General features: G+C 43.9%; 1 protein-coding gene across 24 annotated transcripts in view; it reads left to right on the forward strand.

The window, feature by feature from the left end:
- CTCF (CCCTC-binding factor) overlaps nucleotides 1-18,192 on the forward strand; it is a 36,645-nt gene extending 18,453 nt beyond the window's left edge. For 17 of the 24 annotated variants that reach the window (XM_055726661.1, XM_055726648.1, XM_055726650.1 and 14 more), the window contains 10 exons: nucleotides 4,375-5,167; nucleotides 5,865-6,035; nucleotides 6,757-6,890; nucleotides 8,339-8,459; nucleotides 9,301-9,450; nucleotides 10,819-10,979; nucleotides 11,395-11,577; nucleotides 11,983-12,118; nucleotides 15,438-15,605; nucleotides 16,637-18,192. In XM_055726661.1, the coding sequence (XP_055582636.1) occupies nucleotides 4,387-5,167; nucleotides 5,865-6,035; nucleotides 6,757-6,890; nucleotides 8,339-8,459; nucleotides 9,301-9,450; nucleotides 10,819-10,979; nucleotides 11,395-11,577; nucleotides 11,983-12,118; nucleotides 15,438-15,605; nucleotides 16,637-16,818 (2,187 nt within the window). In that variant the 5' untranslated portion in view covers nucleotides 4,375-4,386 and the 3' untranslated portion in view covers nucleotides 16,819-18,192. Of the gene's footprint in view, nucleotides 1-673; nucleotides 769-4,374; nucleotides 5,168-5,864; nucleotides 6,036-6,756; nucleotides 6,891-8,338; nucleotides 8,460-9,300; nucleotides 9,451-10,818; nucleotides 10,980-11,394; nucleotides 11,578-11,982; nucleotides 12,119-15,437; nucleotides 15,606-16,636 lie in introns of those variants that run through there. The other 7 variants (XM_055726660.1, XM_055726657.1, XM_027806902.2 and 4 more) reach the window with 2 other exon arrangements.
- Nucleotides 18,193-19,232: the final 1,040 nt, after the last annotated feature.

Here is a 19,232-nt window from a genome sequence, read left to right on the forward strand (position 1 = left end):
TAATGCTTCTCCTATGGAGATGAGTGCTGCTGTCAGCCTGCACTGATTGAATGCTATGTTCCTCAGTCTTTTTGTGTTGTTGTGGTGAGTTTTACCAGCCTTGCTGTACTGGAAGTTTTCTTTAAATCATGTTCCTGAATGTTAAGAGTTTATACCTTCAAGCTGTGTGCTTTGGTGGTTAAGTGTGAGGCTTTCGGAAGGGACCTGGAATGGCAAAATACTGTGTTGTAGCTTGGCTGAGGCTTTATTCTGTGCTGCAGCTAGGAGGGCTGTTGGCATTAGATCGGTTTCCTTTCCAATGATTAAGGTGTTGGTTGTATCAAATGCATACCCCATCTTATTTCTGCTTGGTTTAGGTTTTTTTTAGATGAGCTGCCTATTGGTTATTTGAGAAAACTTAGGTCTGTTGCTGTCACAACTGTTTACCTGGCTAGTTGCATTGTGACAGTGCAATGCGCTGTTGGTGACACGGCGTGTCTTCTTTGAGTTGGTAGAGCCCCTTGCGCACACATGTGTGTGATGACTAGCTTGAGCTATTACATGGGCATTGTGTTGACTTCTGATGTTGTTTGGTCTCTCCTTGGCTACTCTTCTTGTTGTGGAAGCTCATCTCTTTTGTTTTTTTCGGTCTTGATTTACCAACTGTTAACTGCTGCTTTGTTTTCCTTTTTAGATTCAGTTATTGTGGAACTAAGCTGTTAGGTATAAGGTGCAGTAACTGGTAGGAAGAGAGAAGATAAAAGCCAGAAACAAAAGGTTGGGAGAATGGTAAGACAAAGTACATTCCAGCAGTTTTTATTCCTAGTGTTCTGCGATAATGGTCTTAGTTGTAGCAAACAACACGTGTTCTCTGAAATACTGGAGGCTTTTTCTCAGAATTTGGGTGTGTCATTTCTAGGAGTGTAAATCTGTGAAAAGTTGAGGAGCAGCTGCTTTATTAAAATTAGCGGAGAGGGAAAATCTTCAGCAAGCTGCAGGATCGCACCCAGTGGGTTGATGGTGACTCCTGCAATAAATAAAAAACTTACCTCTGAAATCCACTTTGTGAAAAAGGAGGATTAAGTTATTTTTAAAAAAATAAATTAAAAAAAAGCTAGCAAATAATTTTAAGACAGAGTGTGACTGATGGAGAATTGGTATGGACTTGGCAGTGCAAAGCTCACGGCAGCAGAGATGGAGAGTCTTTCCAGAGAGCTTGTTCAGTAGGAAAAGAGCCCATGTGTTTTGCTGAGTCCCCTTTCATCTCTGAAGCTGTGAGGCTGTCCTCTGTCCCCCCAGTTATAGAAGTACTTTAATTTGAAAATCCATGCTTCCTTGGGAAGAAATCTTGGCAGCTTGACAAGATTTTTGAGCTGATCAAGACCCCTGTATACTACTTTATTTTTATGGTACGTGGTTACCATAACCTGGAGTGGTTTGTAGTTTTCCTTAAAATACTGTAACGTTTCCCGTGCTGGCCACAGCCTGCTTTAAAAACGGTCATTTTCAGATTAATTTACATCTAGTGAAAGGAACGGACCGTAGTGCGTAGCATGGGAGAGGCAGAAGTGCATGCGCATCCCTATGCTGAGGTCGGGAGCGCAGGACCCGCGTGGGGGAGGTGTGGGAGCGCGCCCGCTGCGCTGCAGTGCGTGCGGCTGGCCGCTGGGGGGCAGCCGCGCCGCGCCGTGCGCCCGGGGCCGTGCCCGGTGTGCCGGGTGACCCCGGGCTGAGTAGCCCCTCTTAGGAAAAAAGGGAGCGGGAAGAAACAGGGCTGCCTTAGTTCCGTTACTGAACGGTTGTAAGAGTCCTTGTGCTTATTTCACACACGTGTGCACCCCTCTCTCTGAGCTTCCTTTAAATGCCGTCGTGCCTGCAGGTGGTGATTTGGCCTCGGCCGAAGGCCGTGTTCTCGGGCTGGCAAACTTTCCTGGCAGTGTGAGCCATGTGCCAAAGTCTTTGTGTACGTGAGTGACCCATTCCTTGGTGGACACGGGACTTTCTGACATGCAAGCCTGAGATGATCCATCCCTTCCTTCCACTGGAGGACCTGCTTCTGCAGGATCCTAGAGGACACTGGCAAATCTTGGCCTGTTGGCTTGCTTTCAGGTGACTTAGCAGGCTTGTTACCAACTTTGATATTGGCAGTTATTGTGAAGGTCCTTATGAGAGCTCCACCTCTCTCAGAGCTGCCTGTGCTTGTATCGAGGTTGCTGACCTCTGCTCTGTTCCTCTACAAGGCACCAAAATGGAATTGCATTAGCTCTGCAGATGGGCTTTTGCTACTTTTTCCCTCCATCTTAAATCTTTTATTACCCCTCCCAGCCATTTACCACATTCTTACATTTTGTTTAGCTCAGTCCTTCCTTTTCTTGTTCAGAGACTTGTAGTCACCTGAAAAGGCTGCTTCTCTCTCTCCAGATACTTGAGATAATTGAAAAACAGTTTGCTCCAAGTGTTTCGTGGTTGCTGTAGGCCAAAGACCAGTTCGGTTCTGATCGCCTGCTGGCTAGTGTTAAGTACTTACATCATCTTGCGTGCTTCAGCTGTTTGTCCATATGGATTTGCTCTGACTTGAAAAGCTGATGGGTGACAAAGGACAGGCGAGGCTGGATCCCTGCAGGAGCGTACGAAGCCGTGTGCCGGATCGCTGGGGTTCCGGTGCCCCCTGGAGATGCTGCTGCTGCAGCGGGATGCATATCAGGACAGCGCGTTAATAACGGTCCTTGTCTGAGCAGGCTGAGGAACAATGTGAGCTAGATTGTTCTCACAACAGAAGCGGAGGATACTAAAAAAGGCAGTAGAGTAAAAGCAAGGACTCTAAAAATAACAATCACATGTCTTGTGATTCTTGAAGCTAATGAAGACTGACAGCTGTGTTTCACGCTTCTGTATGTAAGCCTGTGTATTTCAAAAATGAGTATGCAAGATCAAGTGTGGATACTTGAAAGTATTATGATGTGAGATTTAGGTGTTGAGTTCACAAGACAGGTTAAATACATTCCGTTAGCTAGTCCTGAGGGGCTAGTCAGTTGAATAGGAAAATGCGGCAGCCTCTTACCAAATCTGGAATTTGAATCAGAACTTTTATCACATGCTTAGCGAGTAAACTGGCATTGTTGTTACTTGTTTCAGCAGTAAAATTGACCTTGGTACCTTTTTAACACTTCAGTGAGGGATATAATAAATTGTATCTTGATGCAGGGAATGTATTTGACATGGTTGTGGAGTCTGATTTCATTTTCCCAAAGTAAACCACTTGAAACAGCAGTAGAATTACGAAATACTCCTTTACTATGATTTTCACTATTTTCATTTGGGGGAAAAGACAGCTACAAAGTGATAACTTCTTTTAGCTATTACTAGTCTTGAAACAACCTTCCTGCAGAGCAAGTACGCAGGAATTTCATATTTTACCCTGGCCGCAGAGAATAATGCTGAATGGTCTGAGGAGGAAGAAAATCTCAATGTTATGCTTGTGTGGATCTCTTCTCAGAATTACAGTTAAGGCCCACAAAAATACTGATCTTTGGTATTGTTTGCTTATGACTGTGTGGATAAATTTAACCCAGGTACCATGAGAAATCATCAGAGCACACCAGCTGAGTCCACATCATTTTAAGTTTAAGTAAAATTTTGACCTGAGCCTTGTCTGCCCACTGCAGCTCCTTCGGCCCAGAGAGGGCACCATGCATCACCCTCTGCTCTGCTTGGGGCCAGGCGGTGCCCAGCAGTGGGAGCAGGAGTTGAGGTCCAGGCTGCATACACAAAATACACTTAACTTGATCGTGCCCTTTTTCTTTTTGTTGTTCAGAGAAGTTTAAACATCTAGGAAATAGTTGTTTGTTTGACATGAAACAAGTGAGGATTAATTTCTTGTGTTCAATTCTTACTGCTTTTTCTTTCTGGAAGAGTTCTGCAGTTCTCAAATGTAATACTTTCTTTAAGGTTGGCTTTTTACTTTTAACAACATGTTATTTTTGTACCTTTAAAATATATAGCCTAGGACTGCCTCTGATATTGGTAAGCTATGTGAAGTGACTAATTAAGCTCAGTAAGGAGTAGTGCTGCTGTATGTCTTGCCTGTGGGATCTGTGGTCTTTGAGAGACGGGAACATGCATATCACTTAATTTCTCTTCCTTGCTTTCCTTCCTTTCCAAGAAACCAGTACAGTTGTCTCCCTTCAGGCAGCATTCTGTGATTGCCCGGGTTTGCAGTGGCGATAGGCTAGTGGAGACCTGTGGTTCTCAGATCCTGGTTTCTGAAGGGCAGCGGCATGTTGCCGCTGTTGAGCTGGTTGTTTTCATTTAGGCCTCTTCTCCCTCTGGGGGGGTATGTGCGATGGTTAAAATATGTTGGATGGTGAGCAGCATTCATTCTCTTTGTTTTCACAGCAGGAAGGTGAAATGGAAGGTGAGGCAGTCGAAGCTATTGTGGAGGAATCAGAAACTTTTATTAAAGGGAAAGAGAGAAAAACCTATCAAAGACGCCGTGAAGGTGGGCAGGAGGACGATGCTTGTCACATAGCACCAAACCAGGCAGATGGAGGTGAAGTAGTACAGGATGTCAACAGTAGTGTGCAGATGGTGATGATGGAACAGCTGGATCCAACTCTTCTTCAGATGAAGACTGAAGTAATGGAAGGTGCAGTGCCTCAAGAAACAGAGGCTACAGTGGATGACACACAGATCATAACACTTCAGGTTGTTAATATGGAAGAGCAGCCTATAAACCTTGGTGAGCTTCAGCTGGTCCAAGTACCTGTACCAGTGACTGTACCTGTTGCTACCACGTCTGTGGAAGAACTTCAGGGAGCTTATGAAAATGAGGTTTCCAAAGGAGGCCTGCAAGAGGGAGAGCCCATGATCTGTCATACCCTCCCTTTACCAGAAGGCTTCCAAGTAGTGAAAGTGGGTGCAAATGGTGAGGTGGAGACACTGGAGCAAGGTGAACTTCAGCCACAGGAAGATCCCAACTGGCAAAAAGATCCAGACTATCAGCCACCAGCCAAAAAAACAAAGAAAAACAAAAAGAGTAAGCTTCGCTATACTGAGGAAGGCAAAGATGTGGATGTCTCAGTGTATGACTTTGAAGAGGAGCAGCAGGAGGGTTTGTTGTCTGAGGTCAATGCAGAAAAGGTGGTGGGCAACATGAAGCCACCTAAACCAACAAAAATTAAAAAGAAAGGTAAGCTCCCTAGCGGCAAGTGGGTTTTGAAAATGTGTGTGTTATGGTGGGATGTGATTGCAGTATGATTGAAGTGACTGGGTAGATGCAAGTGGGAGGAAAGCAGACACGCCCAGTGTCATTTACTCTTTGTATAACAGCGCTGAGCTCTGTTTCTTGGGTGAACCTCCTAGCTCCTCCATCCAGGTTATATAAGGGGCTCATTTTTCTCGAGCATGATGCTGTGGTATTGGTATTCCCATATAACTACAGCTGAAAATATTCTTCTCTCTGCTGTAATACTGACGTAAGAGTTTGTGCACACATGGTTTACATCAGGAACCAACAGTATAATTAGTTCTGTGGCTTTTTTCCTAACCAGTTGCTGGGTAAGGTAGGTGGTGCAAAATACAGCGATAGGTATGTTTTATTTTTCTTAAAACTGTAAGTTAAGGAACTGTTTTTAGAGTGGAGAAGGAACATTGAGTGCTGGCATACTAATAAAACTTGAATGCAAGCCAGCCATAGGCAATGACTGTTCCTAAGTATATGCAGTTGGATTTCATGGTGCATGGGTCACTTCCAACTTCAGATATTCTATGATGGTTCCTTGTAGTAGTTAAGTCCCCAAGAATCTTTCCTTTTCCCTGCTGCTCTCTTACATTATGCAGTAGACCACAGTACTGTGAAGAATTAAGATTATTTTCTTCATGCCTAGGTGTAAAGAAGACATTCCAGTGTGAACTGTGCAGTTACACTTGTCCGCGTCGTTCCAACTTGGACCGCCACATGAAAAGCCACACTGATGAGAGACCACATAAGTGCCATCTCTGTGGCAGGGCTTTCCGGACAGTCACGTTGCTGAGGAACCACCTCAACACTCACACAGGTACTCTTGCTTTTGCGTACATGGCTTTTCAAGGATCTGCTCTGTTGTTAGAACAGAAGTAAACCCACGATGGATCTATCTTAAATCTAATTCTTATGGAACAAACTAAAAAGAGAGAAACTGTGCAGTGCTGCTGTTTGTTTCTCATACAAATGCAGCTTTCTGCCTGGTCAGGTAGGTGCACAGCTTGTCCTGTGTACAGGGATAAAACTGTTCTTGGGCTTGATGTGAAATTACCTGAAGTTACAGAAATATTCGATTTGTCTTGGGCATGACTAGGAACTGTAGCATGTTTCTGTGCTTCTTACTGATTTTCTGGTATAAAACTATGGATAGTTGAACTGTAATTAGACTTAAGCTTGTTGTGACTTTTCTGCCAAAAAGTGTAATTCATATCCCTTGTTTTCTCTATGTACTTCTGTTATGTCTGACTGGGTGATTTGAAATTTGTAAATGACCAACTGATACAAAAACAATGGAGTCAGTTTCCTTGCTGATAGGATACTAATTCTCTAAGATCTTCAATCCATTAGTTACACAAAAGCTCAGACTCTTGGGTATTATTTGCTGACCTAAACTTTCACAACATACAAGCAATGTGGCTGATTCGCTTTAATTAAAAAAAAAAACAACCAACAAACCACCACAAAAATTCTGTCCTGTATTTTCTTTTGACACTAAATCAAAGTCATCATCTTCCTGTTTCACTGCGAACAATTAGGTACTCGCCCTCACAAGTGCCCGGACTGTGACATGGCCTTCGTGACCAGCGGAGAGTTGGTTCGGCATCGCCGCTACAAACATACCCATGAGAAACCATTCAAATGTTCAATGTGTGATTATGCTAGTGTGGAGGTATGTTGGTTAATTGTTACAGTGCTGAATGCTTCCTTGCATGCCTCAAAGCTTGTTCAACATCTGTTATAAACTGCTCTTAGACATTTCCTCTTTGCCCAGTTGTTTAAGAGGCTCTGAGCAAAAAAAGTTATAAACCAGGTCTGCTCTGGGGTTTCCTCAGTTAATGAGAAAACAGTTTGAGAGCATTTATGCATAGAAATCCTAGGTGATGCCCACTTCCGCTTTGGAGATAGCAGTGTTGTCGTTGTGTCTTAAATTATTTGGCCTTTAAGATGGTTGCAGGAACTGTAGTGTGCTCCATGTTGAAGGGAGCAGCCACCTCATACTGCAGTAGGGCGTACCTTCAGACAAGAGGCACCCTCCCACTTTAGAAATGTGCATCCTGCACACTGTCTGTTTATGCCATTAAGGTGACTGTAGCCAAAACTAATGAGCCTTTGCCTCAGTATTGGTGAAAAGCAGTTTTGCTAATACTGGGTGATTGTCTAATTTGCTTGAGCAGATTAAGCTTCCTTGAACGCTGTCCCCTATGCAATATTGTCCTGGTGCATAAGTAACAGCTTTTATATTGTGATTGGAAATTTGAGCAAGGTGATAAGCAACATAATTTAAAAAAAAAAAAGGATGTCTGCAGTGGAAGAAGGCTACAGTAGGAGAGCTTGAGTAGGGGCTGTGAGCTTTTTTCCTAGCCATGCTGTGACTGCAGTGCTGTAATTCCAGGTCCTGTGGTTTGAATGCTGAATAAATTGTGTTGCAGTGGTTTTCATAGTATGAATTAGGAAAGAATAATCAAGTTGGTCCTTATGTGAGCTCTTGCTGCGTTTTGTAGACATAGGTTGGTAATTAAGCGGTGTGGTCAGGCTGAAGTAGAAAGTGCCTTAACATTTGTGTTCTTGCTGACCTTTGAGCTGGGTTTGTACCTTCTAAATAAAAGCAGGAGAGGAAAGGAATTAAGTCACCCTGTTGATTGGAGGCCAAGAATTCTGTCGTTCTTGGTAAGAAATTGATTTATCTTACCTCTCAGAGTAACTGGAGAGGACCCAAGAAAGCACCCTATGGAGAAAGAGGTACTGTACGTGGCATGCTAACCCCCTCAATGTTCTTTGGGTGCGTGCTTTCCCAGAACACTTTCTTGGGTGTTTCCAGAGTACTTTCAGATTTTAGCATGTCTTCAGATGCTGAGGTGAGCACAGGACATTAAGTCAGGCTGCACTGAGCGTGGGAACATGCTTCAAGCAGGACTGGGAATGAGGTTGGGAGGTGGAGTGGAGTGGGCAGGAGCGAGTGGCTGTGGGCAGTGTGAGAATGGCATTGAAACACGCTTACTTGGTCTAGTGGCAAGATAAAAATAACAGACTACCTTAAACTCTTGACTGATTCTTTATACTTTTGGCAATCTGACCTGCTCCATCTATGCTAACTTCAGTCTTGCTTTTGCCTGCCAGGTTAGCAAATTGAAACGCCACATACGTTCTCACACCGGAGAGCGTCCGTTCCAGTGCAGCTTGTGCAGCTATGCCAGCAGGGATACCTACAAACTGAAGAGACACATGAGGACCCACTCTGGTATTGATTCCATATTTTGTTAGTGTGGTGTTTACATTTTAGTGTCAGAGTGCTGAGGCTGCACACAATGTGTGCCAACACTTAAACAGCAAAAGAAATGCTATTTTGTAGTTTAATATAAAACCTTTTTAAAGTCTGTAGCTGAAGAGAATGCACCATGATTTGTTAGCGCTAGTAAATTCATAAGCTGATAGTAATTGCCACACTGAGATACGAGCTTGGAGGATTCAGATTTCCAGTCTGTGACATGATAAAATATATGCACTTGTGGTATGAACAGAAGAAACTTCCGTTACGAGTGTTCCACTTCCAGTTGAAGATTGTAACCATTTACAGTTCATGCTTGAATGTAGTTGCAAAACCATCTCATGTATGCTAGTTCCTAATTTTTTTCTTCAGTAGAAGTCAAGATGGTTTTAGCACGGGATGTTACTGGTGCGCAGTGTACTGGGTAAATGAATCGTGTTGCTAAAACTGAAGGGGGGGGGGGGAATGCCCTTGCATGTATGCATGAGCATTCAGAATCCTGGCCCCTCAAAAAATCTGATGCCGCTTGCTGTTTTCTGGCAGCCTGCACGTAGGTCTTTCATGCATTTCTCAGAGTAAGTATAATAATTTAACTTGTTTGCCTAAAGGTTGAACTCAGGTCTTTTTGTAGAAGGATGTGTACTAGAGCTAAAACTTATAGACGAAGGGACGTTATTGAGCGCTTTTTAGTTACAGTTTCTATCAACTAGCTGTCTGTTGCAAGTTTCTGGGAGGTTGTTCTGTTTGAGGCTTCTTGGTGAGATTTCTTTTTAACAAAAGCACTTGTGCTATTTTTTTCCTTCTGTTACTGAAGGAGAGAAGCCATATGAATGTTACATCTGCCATGCTCGCTTCACTCAGAGTGGTACCATGAAGATGCACATTTTGCAGAAGCACACAGAGAATGTGGCCAAATTTCACTGTCCTCACTGTGATACTGTTATAGCAAGAAAGAGCGACTTGGGTATGTATTTCACAAAAGTGGCCGTTTGGTGAAGATTCTACAAAACACTTATGAGAATTAGAGTTCATATAACCCAACTGCTGTCTCTTAACCTAATGCTTCTGGTACCTGTGTGACATGAGGCACAGGCTTAGATGTGTACCCGGTATATACACACTGTTCGCTTACAATAGCTGCTGCAAACTATAAGAATTTTTTGTTTCTTTTCATTATTTGAAAATGTAGCATGTTGTCCAAGCATATGAAGCAAGTTACTGTTTTCAGGCCCATAGATGCAAGGCATTTATCAAGCTTGGGCTGAGGTTACAGCTGTACATGGATTGGCACCTCAAAAACTGAAAGGTGACTTTGCTTGCACGTTGGAGGCTATTGAGTTTCATGCAGAGATATTTTCATCAAGCTAAAGGTTTGAATTAGATGAAATAATTTAGTTTTCAGGATGTGGAGCTGTGTGCTGCAGGCAGAGTAGGAGAGACTGAGTTGTCACAAAAGCCCTGAGTCCTTGCAGTGGGAAAGTCTTGATCTGGTGAGCAGTACGCAGTGTGATTCTGGCAGGCAAGCTTTTTTATATTCTACGAGAAGATGAAAGATAGTATCGTGCCCAGAGCAGCTGAGGAGAAGGAAGAACCCACGATTTAGCAGAACTTTCTGTCTATAAACAGAATATCACCCAAGTAATGGGAAGGCAGGCTTCCTTCCAGTAAAGACGAGCGTAGAGTGCTACAGTGAGAGGCAGTTTGAGAGGATGGCAGTCAGCTGATGTAAGGAGCAAACAGGCTGGTTTACAACGGAGGAAAACGTGTCATTATGAAGAATTTTTCTTCTATTAATACTCTAATCTACCCTAAGCTACCTCATGCAGCTGTGATGTGTTTTTAGTTGGAGGATTTTAAAGAAGTGACTAGAACCTCTGTTGGGGATTATCTGCTGGTATCCCTGTTGCCTTCTAGCCCTGTCACTCTGACTTCTAATCCTGCAGAAAATACTGTTTCTACAGTGTATTACCTAGCTTCTGGTTGTATCCAGGCAATTTGGAGTAGTCTTGAACATAACGGTCCACCAGATCCTTTATTATGACAGTCATATGTTATCAAATGCAGTTGTATCAGCACAGATTGCAACTTATGACCAAATCTAGAATTCCATGGAAAACACTTGATGGTGTTTTTGTGCAAGACCTTTCTGTCTAGAACTTGTTCGGGTTGCTTTTATTTATGAGTCTTTTTGGTTTTTAGTTGAATCCTAGATTAACTATTTTACTTTCCTGGCTTGAGTTCAAGAGTGTGTAGAGGGAAGATCGCTAAGGGGTCTAGTCTGTCATGCTTGGAAAACCATGGTGATTAAAGCCTTTGATTCTGTTGTTCCTAGGTGTCCATTTGCGAAAGCAGCATTCCTACATCGAACAGGGCAAGAAGTGTCGCTATTGTGACGCTGTGTTTCATGAGCGGTATGCCCTCATACAGCATCAAAAGTCTCACAAGAATGAGAAGCGCTTCAAGTGTGACCAGTGCGATTATGCATGCAGACAGGTATGCTGGTGGGACTGGCACCCCCTAATAGTGTTTAGAACAGGAGCTAAAAATGTAAGGTGGAAACTTAATCCGTCATGTTTGACCAGCTTTCAAGATGAAATCAGATCTCTGAATCTTTTGAAGGGTGTGAAGGAAGGTTCAGTGGCCTTTGCTTGTTGGTGTAGTGCTCCCCTGTAGAGAAGCACGATCTAAGTTGTATCTTGATGTATCTGTTGACAAAGGCATGAGTCCATCTAGAAGGGAAGTAGCTGGGACTGAATTGTGCCACAATCCAGAATTTCTTGCGTTCCTGCAGAATCATCCCTTCCTTGATATTAAGGTTAAAGTTTTGGCCTCCTCTTAGCTGAAATTCACTCTTCTGTATCCATATGTCTGAGTTCTCAGCTTTTCCTGTCTTGCTTGTCCCTGTCAGGAGCGGCACATGGTCATGCATAAACGGACCCATACTGGAGAAAAGCCTTATGCCTGTAGCCATTGTGATAAAACCTTCCGTCAGAAACAGCTTCTTGATATGCACTTCAAACGGTATCACGATCCCAACTTTGTCCCTGCTGCCTTTGTGTGCTCCAAGTGTGGCAAAACATTCACTCGCAGGGTAAGAGAGTACACTGTCTTGAATTGTGGGGTTTTGGGGTGGAATGAGGCTTCTAACCGAGGGGAAGGGAATACGTTTACCCAAAAGGAAAGGTGGGTGGGGTACAGGGCACTATACTGATCTTTTAAACAGGACACATCTTTCCGAGAGGAAAAGAGAAGAGGGGGAGACCTGGTATAATTCAGAATTAGTACTGGCATCTGTTAGTGTCGACATCATGAGCAATGTGAAAATACAACTTCATGAATAAATTAATGGTTTACCCATTTCCCCTAAATAGTCTTCCTTGGAAAAAAAAAAAAGCCTTGTTACCAAAAGCACGTTTGAAACTAGAGCCAGAACGTCTGTTCTTGAATTCAATGCATGTTGTATTTTTTCTTATGTTTTTGATCTTCCACCGAGTAGAACACAATGGCCAGACATGCTGATAACTGCTCTGGCCTAGATGGTGGGGAAGGAGAGAATGGAGGAGAGACAAAGAAGGGCAAGCGTGGCCGGAAGAGAAAGATGCGGACTAAGAAAGAAGATTCCTCTGATAGTGGTAAGAAACAGCTCAGTATGTGCTGAGGATTAACGGGCTGGTGACTCACTGCGTTAGCTGGTAGTTTGCCCATTCTGCAGGTTTGTTCTGGCTCTTGCAAGGCTTTTATCTCGTTGGCAAGCATAAAACGGTAGTACATGGCCAAGTGCAGAGGTGACTCCCTGTGAGGACAGTATGGATCCTGCTGTCCTGGGCCTTTTCCAAGACAGAGTTGCTGAAAAAACCCCAGTCTGCCACACCTTGCCTAGGCTGTGCAGCTCCTGTCCTGTTTGTTCTCTGTGATGTTGTCTGGTCATGTTTTCAGTGTCCCAAAAGCAGCTGCGTGTGTCTGTGTGGTACCTGCTCTGGCTTCGCTGCTGCTGGGTATCATCATGTGGCATGTCCAGACACCCAGCTGCTGGAAGGCTGGGCTGCCTCTGTGGGGGACGGCTGGCGGCACCTGGGAGAACGGTAGAGGTGGTGCTGGCCATCTGCGGCCTGTGGGGAAGGGCCTGCTGAGACAAAGGGTGGAGGAGCTGGTGATGTCTTCTACTTCACAGGTGTGTTTGCATGTGTGTTGGTATTAGGGGACGGCTTTGGGGGCAGGGGGCTCTGACCTGCCGGACAGTGCGCCAGAGGATGGGTTAGGTGCAATTTTTAATAGGGTGGCTACTGTCTGTAGCCATCGCCCTCGCCGCAGGACTCTTTGTGAAGGAGAAACTCAGCCAGGGTCCTCCCTCCTGGCAGAGGGAAAACTTGGTTATATCTTTAGCAGGAAAATCCAAGCAGAGCCTCGAGACCAACCAGTTCAAAGATGATTCTGCAAAAGCAATGTTGCTGATCAGTCTTTTATCTGGAGTGCTTTATGTAATTAATCAAGGGGTGTTGCTTGGGAGAACAGAGATCATTTTGGCTAGAGAATGTGTATCTGAAATCCTTATGTGGCAGCATGTTTTAGAAGACAAGTATAGTCAAATGGTATGTGCAAACCTGACTGCAAAACCTCTACAGAAATAAGTGTTTAAACTCATGTTTGTGTAGATATTTGAAAAAAAAACTAAGTTAGTTGAACATAGCATGTGTAACTAATTGTTCATTTAAAATATGAAAAGATTGTGGAGGCAGAGCAAAATAACTGCCTTGATGGAAGGTAATTAAAAATGTGGGATTCTGGAGTATCTGGGTTTTTAATATCTGATTTGTAGCTTTTGTGGGAGTTTAGCCCATTCTGAAACCCCAAACTTTAGTTAGGTGATATGGTCTGGGTTCAAAACAGTTTTTTGGGGAAGCTGGTCCAAAGTCATGCCTCTTAGGTAAATTGATGATGAGCATTGTGTGATTGTGGCTCAGACACTATGACAGGGAGAGTCCCTTCAGCCTCAGGGCAGTTGTCAAGTCTGGGCTCACTTCCTCGGGAGTTATTTGATAAACATGAAGAATTGACTGGTGTGAGCTCAGCAGGGTAAGAAAGAGGTCCTAACTGCATTCTCAGGAGAGTTGCCTTACTTAGTAGTGTGTTTACCCCTAGATCTGCAGTTTTGTGACTTTTGGCAACTGCTAAATATCTAAAAATGGTGAGCAAAGCTGTGACAAAACAGACTTGTCTTGTGCTAATGGGAAAAGTACCAAATAGCAAACGATAATTTTGTCTCCCATCTGGCCTGTCTACCCGACTTTAGACAGACTGTGAGTTGACAGGCATTGAGTTGAGGTGGGGGAAGTAAAGAAGGTGTAAAAGGTGGGACCCGAGAAATCCAGTAAATGAAAGAAATTTGGCTTGGGAGTATTCCTTGCATGACCGTGTAAAATAACGCAGCGTATACAGAGGCACATATATGTAAGGGGCAGTTTGTTTGAGGTTTGCCCCCCTTTAACCAGATAACCAGAAGTACGCCTTAGGCAACAGCCCTTGTGTTCATGAGTGAAGCTGCTGGTTTATGCAGTGGACGCCCTTACAAATCTGAGGGTAATCATTTTGCTGTCCAAACAGCGTTACCCTGTTCAACATCTGCTGCTGTTATTTGTCTGCTTTGGTTTTGCCCGGGGGCGTTCTGAACACGTTGGTGGCGCGAACCTAGTAAATCTAAGGAGTGTTCTGAAGAATAACATGTAGAACAACAATAAGCTCAGGTGACAACATAAGTCTCAAAAAAACCACAGCCTGCAATGTGAACTGCTGGGTTGGAATCGGCTCCAAAACGCAGTGAGGTGCAAAGAGTTGATGTAAATAGGAGGTGTGCCATCTTAAATTCTTTGAGTTGACAAGGTCTCATCAAATAAACTGCGTTCGACCTGTCCTGCCTCTGAAGAGAGGTCTTGGGGAAGATCCTTTTGGTCACTAGTTGGTATGTTGATAGCTGTGGAAAGCATGGTGAGTGGTCTGCAGACCTGTGCTCACCTGTGATGCTTAAGAACTCCCCAGTTTTGTGGTGTTCTTCCATATTCAACTTGAGATTTGAAGGGCTTGGACGTTAAGTACCAGTGTCTGGGAGCTGCTACCCTGGTTTTCTACATACTTCACAGAGAAGGACTGAGGTATGGCATTACTGTTTCTTGAGGTCTAGGGAACTTGCTTGTGGATCCCTCTTGAGTTCTGGTATTTTATAGAGATACTGTAGTGGCTGCTACTGCTGTTTACATGTGCCTGGCCCCTTTTATCCTCTCGCCCCTCTATTTTCCCCATGCTCAATCCTCTCCAAATCACCTCAGCCGCTGCCTCTAAGTACCCTGTAAGTAGTCCTCTGTGATCCAAAACTGCCTTTCCCCTGCATCCCATCATGTGTCCCACCCCTAGCCAGCAATTCCCCCATACCCTTAGCCTGAAAGGTCATCCGGAGAGCTGTTCCTGGTGACTCGTGGTGGTGGGTTTCACCGCTGGGGCTGATTGCTCTCCTGGAAGTGGCCTGGACAAGATGTTCCTCAGAAGTTGATTTGGGTTCCCCTCCATTGTGTGCCCCGGTGGTCCTCTGAGTTGTGCAGGTGGGACTTAGATGGGCCAATAGCTCCTCTGATGGGCCTGGGAAGTAGCCCAGCAGTGTATTATTTGGTCCCACTCCTGCCATTGTCTCTCTGGGTTCCTGTGTGGATGTGCAGAGGAGCTTTTATTGCATGACCTCATGTGACCATGTTTCCTTTTGCTTTCTGAAGGACAACTTGTTCTGTCTAATAGGAGGGTAACAGACTAACAGCCTCTGCCACCAGCTTCTTGACAAAGGCCGTGTTTGCCTTTTTTGTCAGATTTGACTCTTTTTGGATGAAGATTTGACGGCAGTTCCTGTAGATGGATGTGTTTCATTTTTGTTTAAACTGAAGACCTAACTTGGTACCGTGTTTCTTACAGAGGAAAATGCTGAACCAGATTTGGATGATAATGAAGATGAGGAGGAGACAGCGGTAGAAATTGAGGCTGAACCAGAAGTTGAACAAGAGGCTCCTGCACCACCTCCCAGTAAGAAACGAAGAGGAAGACCACCAGGCAAAGCTGCCACCCAACCAAAACAATCCCAGCGTAAGTCACTAATTGAAGCTTATGTTAACAGTGCTTGCTTGAGCTGCTTTTTCCTTGGATTTGGCAGTTCTTGTAGGAAGCTACTCCCCCCCAAGTGAGCTTACTTAGCAAAGTAGAGACAAGTACTATCTACTTTTTAAGAACTCGTCTTTTACATGATGTTTGTTGCAAGGGTTTCCTAGTCATGAGAGAATGTAGCCACCTCAGACTGTACTAAAAGGAGAGGATGTTATTTTTTCTTTAAGTATTATTCCATTTCATATATGTGCAAACTGCTTGCTGCTTTTTGCACCAGTTACGTCTCTAGTAGCGTATGGTTCCTGGTAAAGCAACTGTAGTACAGTTGCTGTGATATGCTTACCTATGTAGACTTTTGCAGATCTACATAGGCACTGTATGTATGCTTCATACATACGAATGTGCTTCAGGCCTGTAGTTTTGAGCATAGCATCAGTGCAGAGATTGTTGCAACTCTGCAGAGTTTTCTCTGTAAGAATAGACAGCGGTAACTGTGCAAAGTCTAAGCAAATAAATGCTAGGAACAAAGCAGGATGGGCAGACTTGTTCCTTCAAGGGGTAGTGGCTTGCCTGCCTATTCAGTGCTGCAAGTGTGGCCTTCTTAGAATTACAGCCTGTGGAATCATTGTATGCGGAATTTGTTGCTAGCATCACGGGATTCCCCTGAATTTGAAGTTTTGCCTTACGCCCATACATTGATGTGATCTCGTTTGATTACTCTACAAAATTGGTTGTTTGAATAATGTCTTAATTTCAGAAGGCATACTGGGACTGCTGCAGGGGTAGCACATCTTCATACAGGGGCAAGGAAGGAGATGCTTGGATGAATGAGGCTGGTTGAATCACTCCCCACTAATGTGGGAATGTGAGCTGTGGGCCCATCTTCCCTTGCCGTCGGAAAGTCTTGAGTATCTACTGAAAAGTTAACTGATGAGATGTGCAGGCCAGCTCTGGAACCAGTGAAAAAAATAATCTGTTGTTTCCCTCCTCCCGCTCTGTTTCTGCCCTTGTAGCTGCAGCAATCATTCAGGTTGAAGACCAGAACACTGGTGAAATTGAAAATATTATAGTTGAAGTAAAGAAAGAACCTGATGCGGAAACAGTAGAGGAAGAGGAGGAAGCTCAGCCTGCTGTAGTGGAAGCTCCCAATGGAGACCTCACTCCTGAGATGATTCTCAGCATGATGGACCGGTGATGGAGGAAGACCATGCTGGCTCACTGAACTGGCCTGGGCTGTGTTTAAGCGGCTCAAATCTATTTTTCCTTTTATCTTTTTTCTTGGCTTTGGGAAATGCATCATTTTAGACCATTTTACCAAACATACTGGGAAATAAAATTTCAAAATGATGTTAGAATGTGATTTAACTAGAACTTGCTGTTTTATGTTAGCATTACAGGACCATGGAACATTAGGAAATATTTCGGAGTCCTTGAGGGTTTCCTGTGAGATGCTTGATTTAGTGTTGCTCTGAACCGCATTGTAAAGCTGGTCCAAGGGCCATGTTTACATGCACCAACTTTTAATATACAAAAGTGGAAGCCTTGACTAGAGTAGGTGGTAAGCCGCTCCGGACTTGCCCTTCCAGTTCCCAGAGTCCTCGAGCCTCCTTCTCTCAGTAGTGTTTTTAACTGTACATGCAGACTTGGGAGGTTTCTAGACTTTTAAAATGTTTTTTGCTTTTCCCCACTGACTAGCTCCGGTTCTCCAAGTCAGCTGCACACGGTAGTTTTGGCATGCTCCATCTGGTTTATGTCCTTAATATGCTTTGCTTTCTGCAAAGCATTTCTGTAATGGTCAAGCTTGTAAATAACTTTTTTTTACATTTTAATCTTTTTCCATTAATTAAGAGTTATGCAAAAATGCAGTTTAAATAAACCCCAGTATTTTAATTCCTTTCAGACTAAGTGATGAGAATTGATAGAGTGTAAATGTTGGAAAAGCTGTTGATAACCAATGACATAGAGAAGAGACGTACCCAGACTATTGCTTGCAGAACAAGAGAAACCCACATGTGAAATCTGGTTTTGAAGCACACAAAACTGGCATTTGAAACATGTATAATTAACCTTCTTTTTGAGTTATAATTTCACGACTACATTTTCTTTGCTCTATCTTGTAGTTGTATTTTGTGTTTGAATTCTATGTTAAGGCAGAAGTGGTGATTTATAAGTGGGTCACTGCAGCCCTCAACCTGGGCCAGGAAATTTAATAGGTCAGTAATTATACAATTTTGGATCTCTGATAAAGACAAAAAAGGAATAATGTGAAATACAAATGATGCCTGTATATGGACTGTCACATGTTAAAATATGTAAGCTTTTTATAGAGCCTCAGTCTTGCTGATTTCAAACAAATTTTTCTTCTATGTATCGCTTTTAAGAGAGCTATCAGTTTAGCTATCAGACTCTAGGTTGATGCATTTTTGTACTTAGCTGTACTGTGTGATATTTTTCATTATTTTAGGAAGCCAACATGGGGAAAAATACTGTTATAAAATATGTAATGGGGTTTGAAAGCTGGGAAGGAGAATATACTGCTGTACAGCTAATAAATAATAATGGATTAACATGTGTGCTCACTGGCTGCTTTCTTTGTGTATATTGATGGTGTGAGCTGGCAGTGATCCCCAGCCCGTAAAGCTGCTCCTCCGAGAAGGATGCTGTGCATGTTCCCTCTGCCCTATGCCGAATGCAAGGTTGTCTGACACGAAATGTGGGTGTGCTGCCCGGTGCTGGCCGCAGGTGACTGCATGTGTAAGTGTTACTACTGCAGTGAAGCCTGTGCGTGGTCCCCGTCGCCTTCCATTGTGTGGCAGGGGTCTAAGCCGCTCACTCAGCGGGGGCTGCACGGAGGAGTGTGTAGCGGAGAGGCAACGTAAGATGTGCCAGGCTGAGGATGTGGTGTTACACCTTGAGCTAAAGGCATGTGGGAGTAGTTGTTGCTTTTGTGTGTTTGGCTGTTGAGTTTAAATGACTGTAGCTGATGGTTTAGATAGCAGGAATGCTATTTCTGTTTCATTTTGGAAAATGGGGCTGATACGTAGGTACTGAGTTTCTGTGGTGTATCTTTTCTTAGTTAACCTGTGAAAGTAGCTTAAAGAGCCAACTGAGAGTTAAGCAGTCGGGTGGCTGTGCACTGTGTAAGTTAAGGGTAGTACCCCTCGTGCTGCTGCCTTCAGAATGGGAGTTGATGCAAATTGCACAATACTTTTTTAAAAGAAAATCTTAAAAAGCACAAGAGCTGCTAGACTTAACTAGTCAACAAACGTGTAGTGACTGTTATCTCTGGTCCTGAAGGATGGTGGGAGAAGCTGCCCAGGGGCCGATGCCTGCAGTCCTGAGCCAGGTGGAGTCTTGTTTCGGGGAGGGGAGAGGTGAGTGTGAGGGCTGCTCTGGCACGAAAGGACCAGGTCTGGCTGCAGAAGCTGATAAATCCTCGAGTGCTTTCTTGGTTGGACAAGGACCTTGTGTACTCAGAAGCCCAAGAATGTTTGTAGTCTTTGATCCGCTGGTGGTGCAGCAGGCCTGGGGAGGCGAGGCTGGTCTCCAAAGGTGGAGGCTTCTCTTGTGCTTGTCTGAGGGAATGATTTCTAAGCATCATTTTACTGG

The sequence above is a fragment of the Falco cherrug genome, chromosome 14 (genome assembly GCF_023634085.1).
Source record: "Falco cherrug isolate bFalChe1 chromosome 14, bFalChe1.pri, whole genome shotgun sequence".
NCBI lineage: Eukaryota > Metazoa > Chordata > Aves > Falconiformes > Falconidae > Falco > Falco cherrug.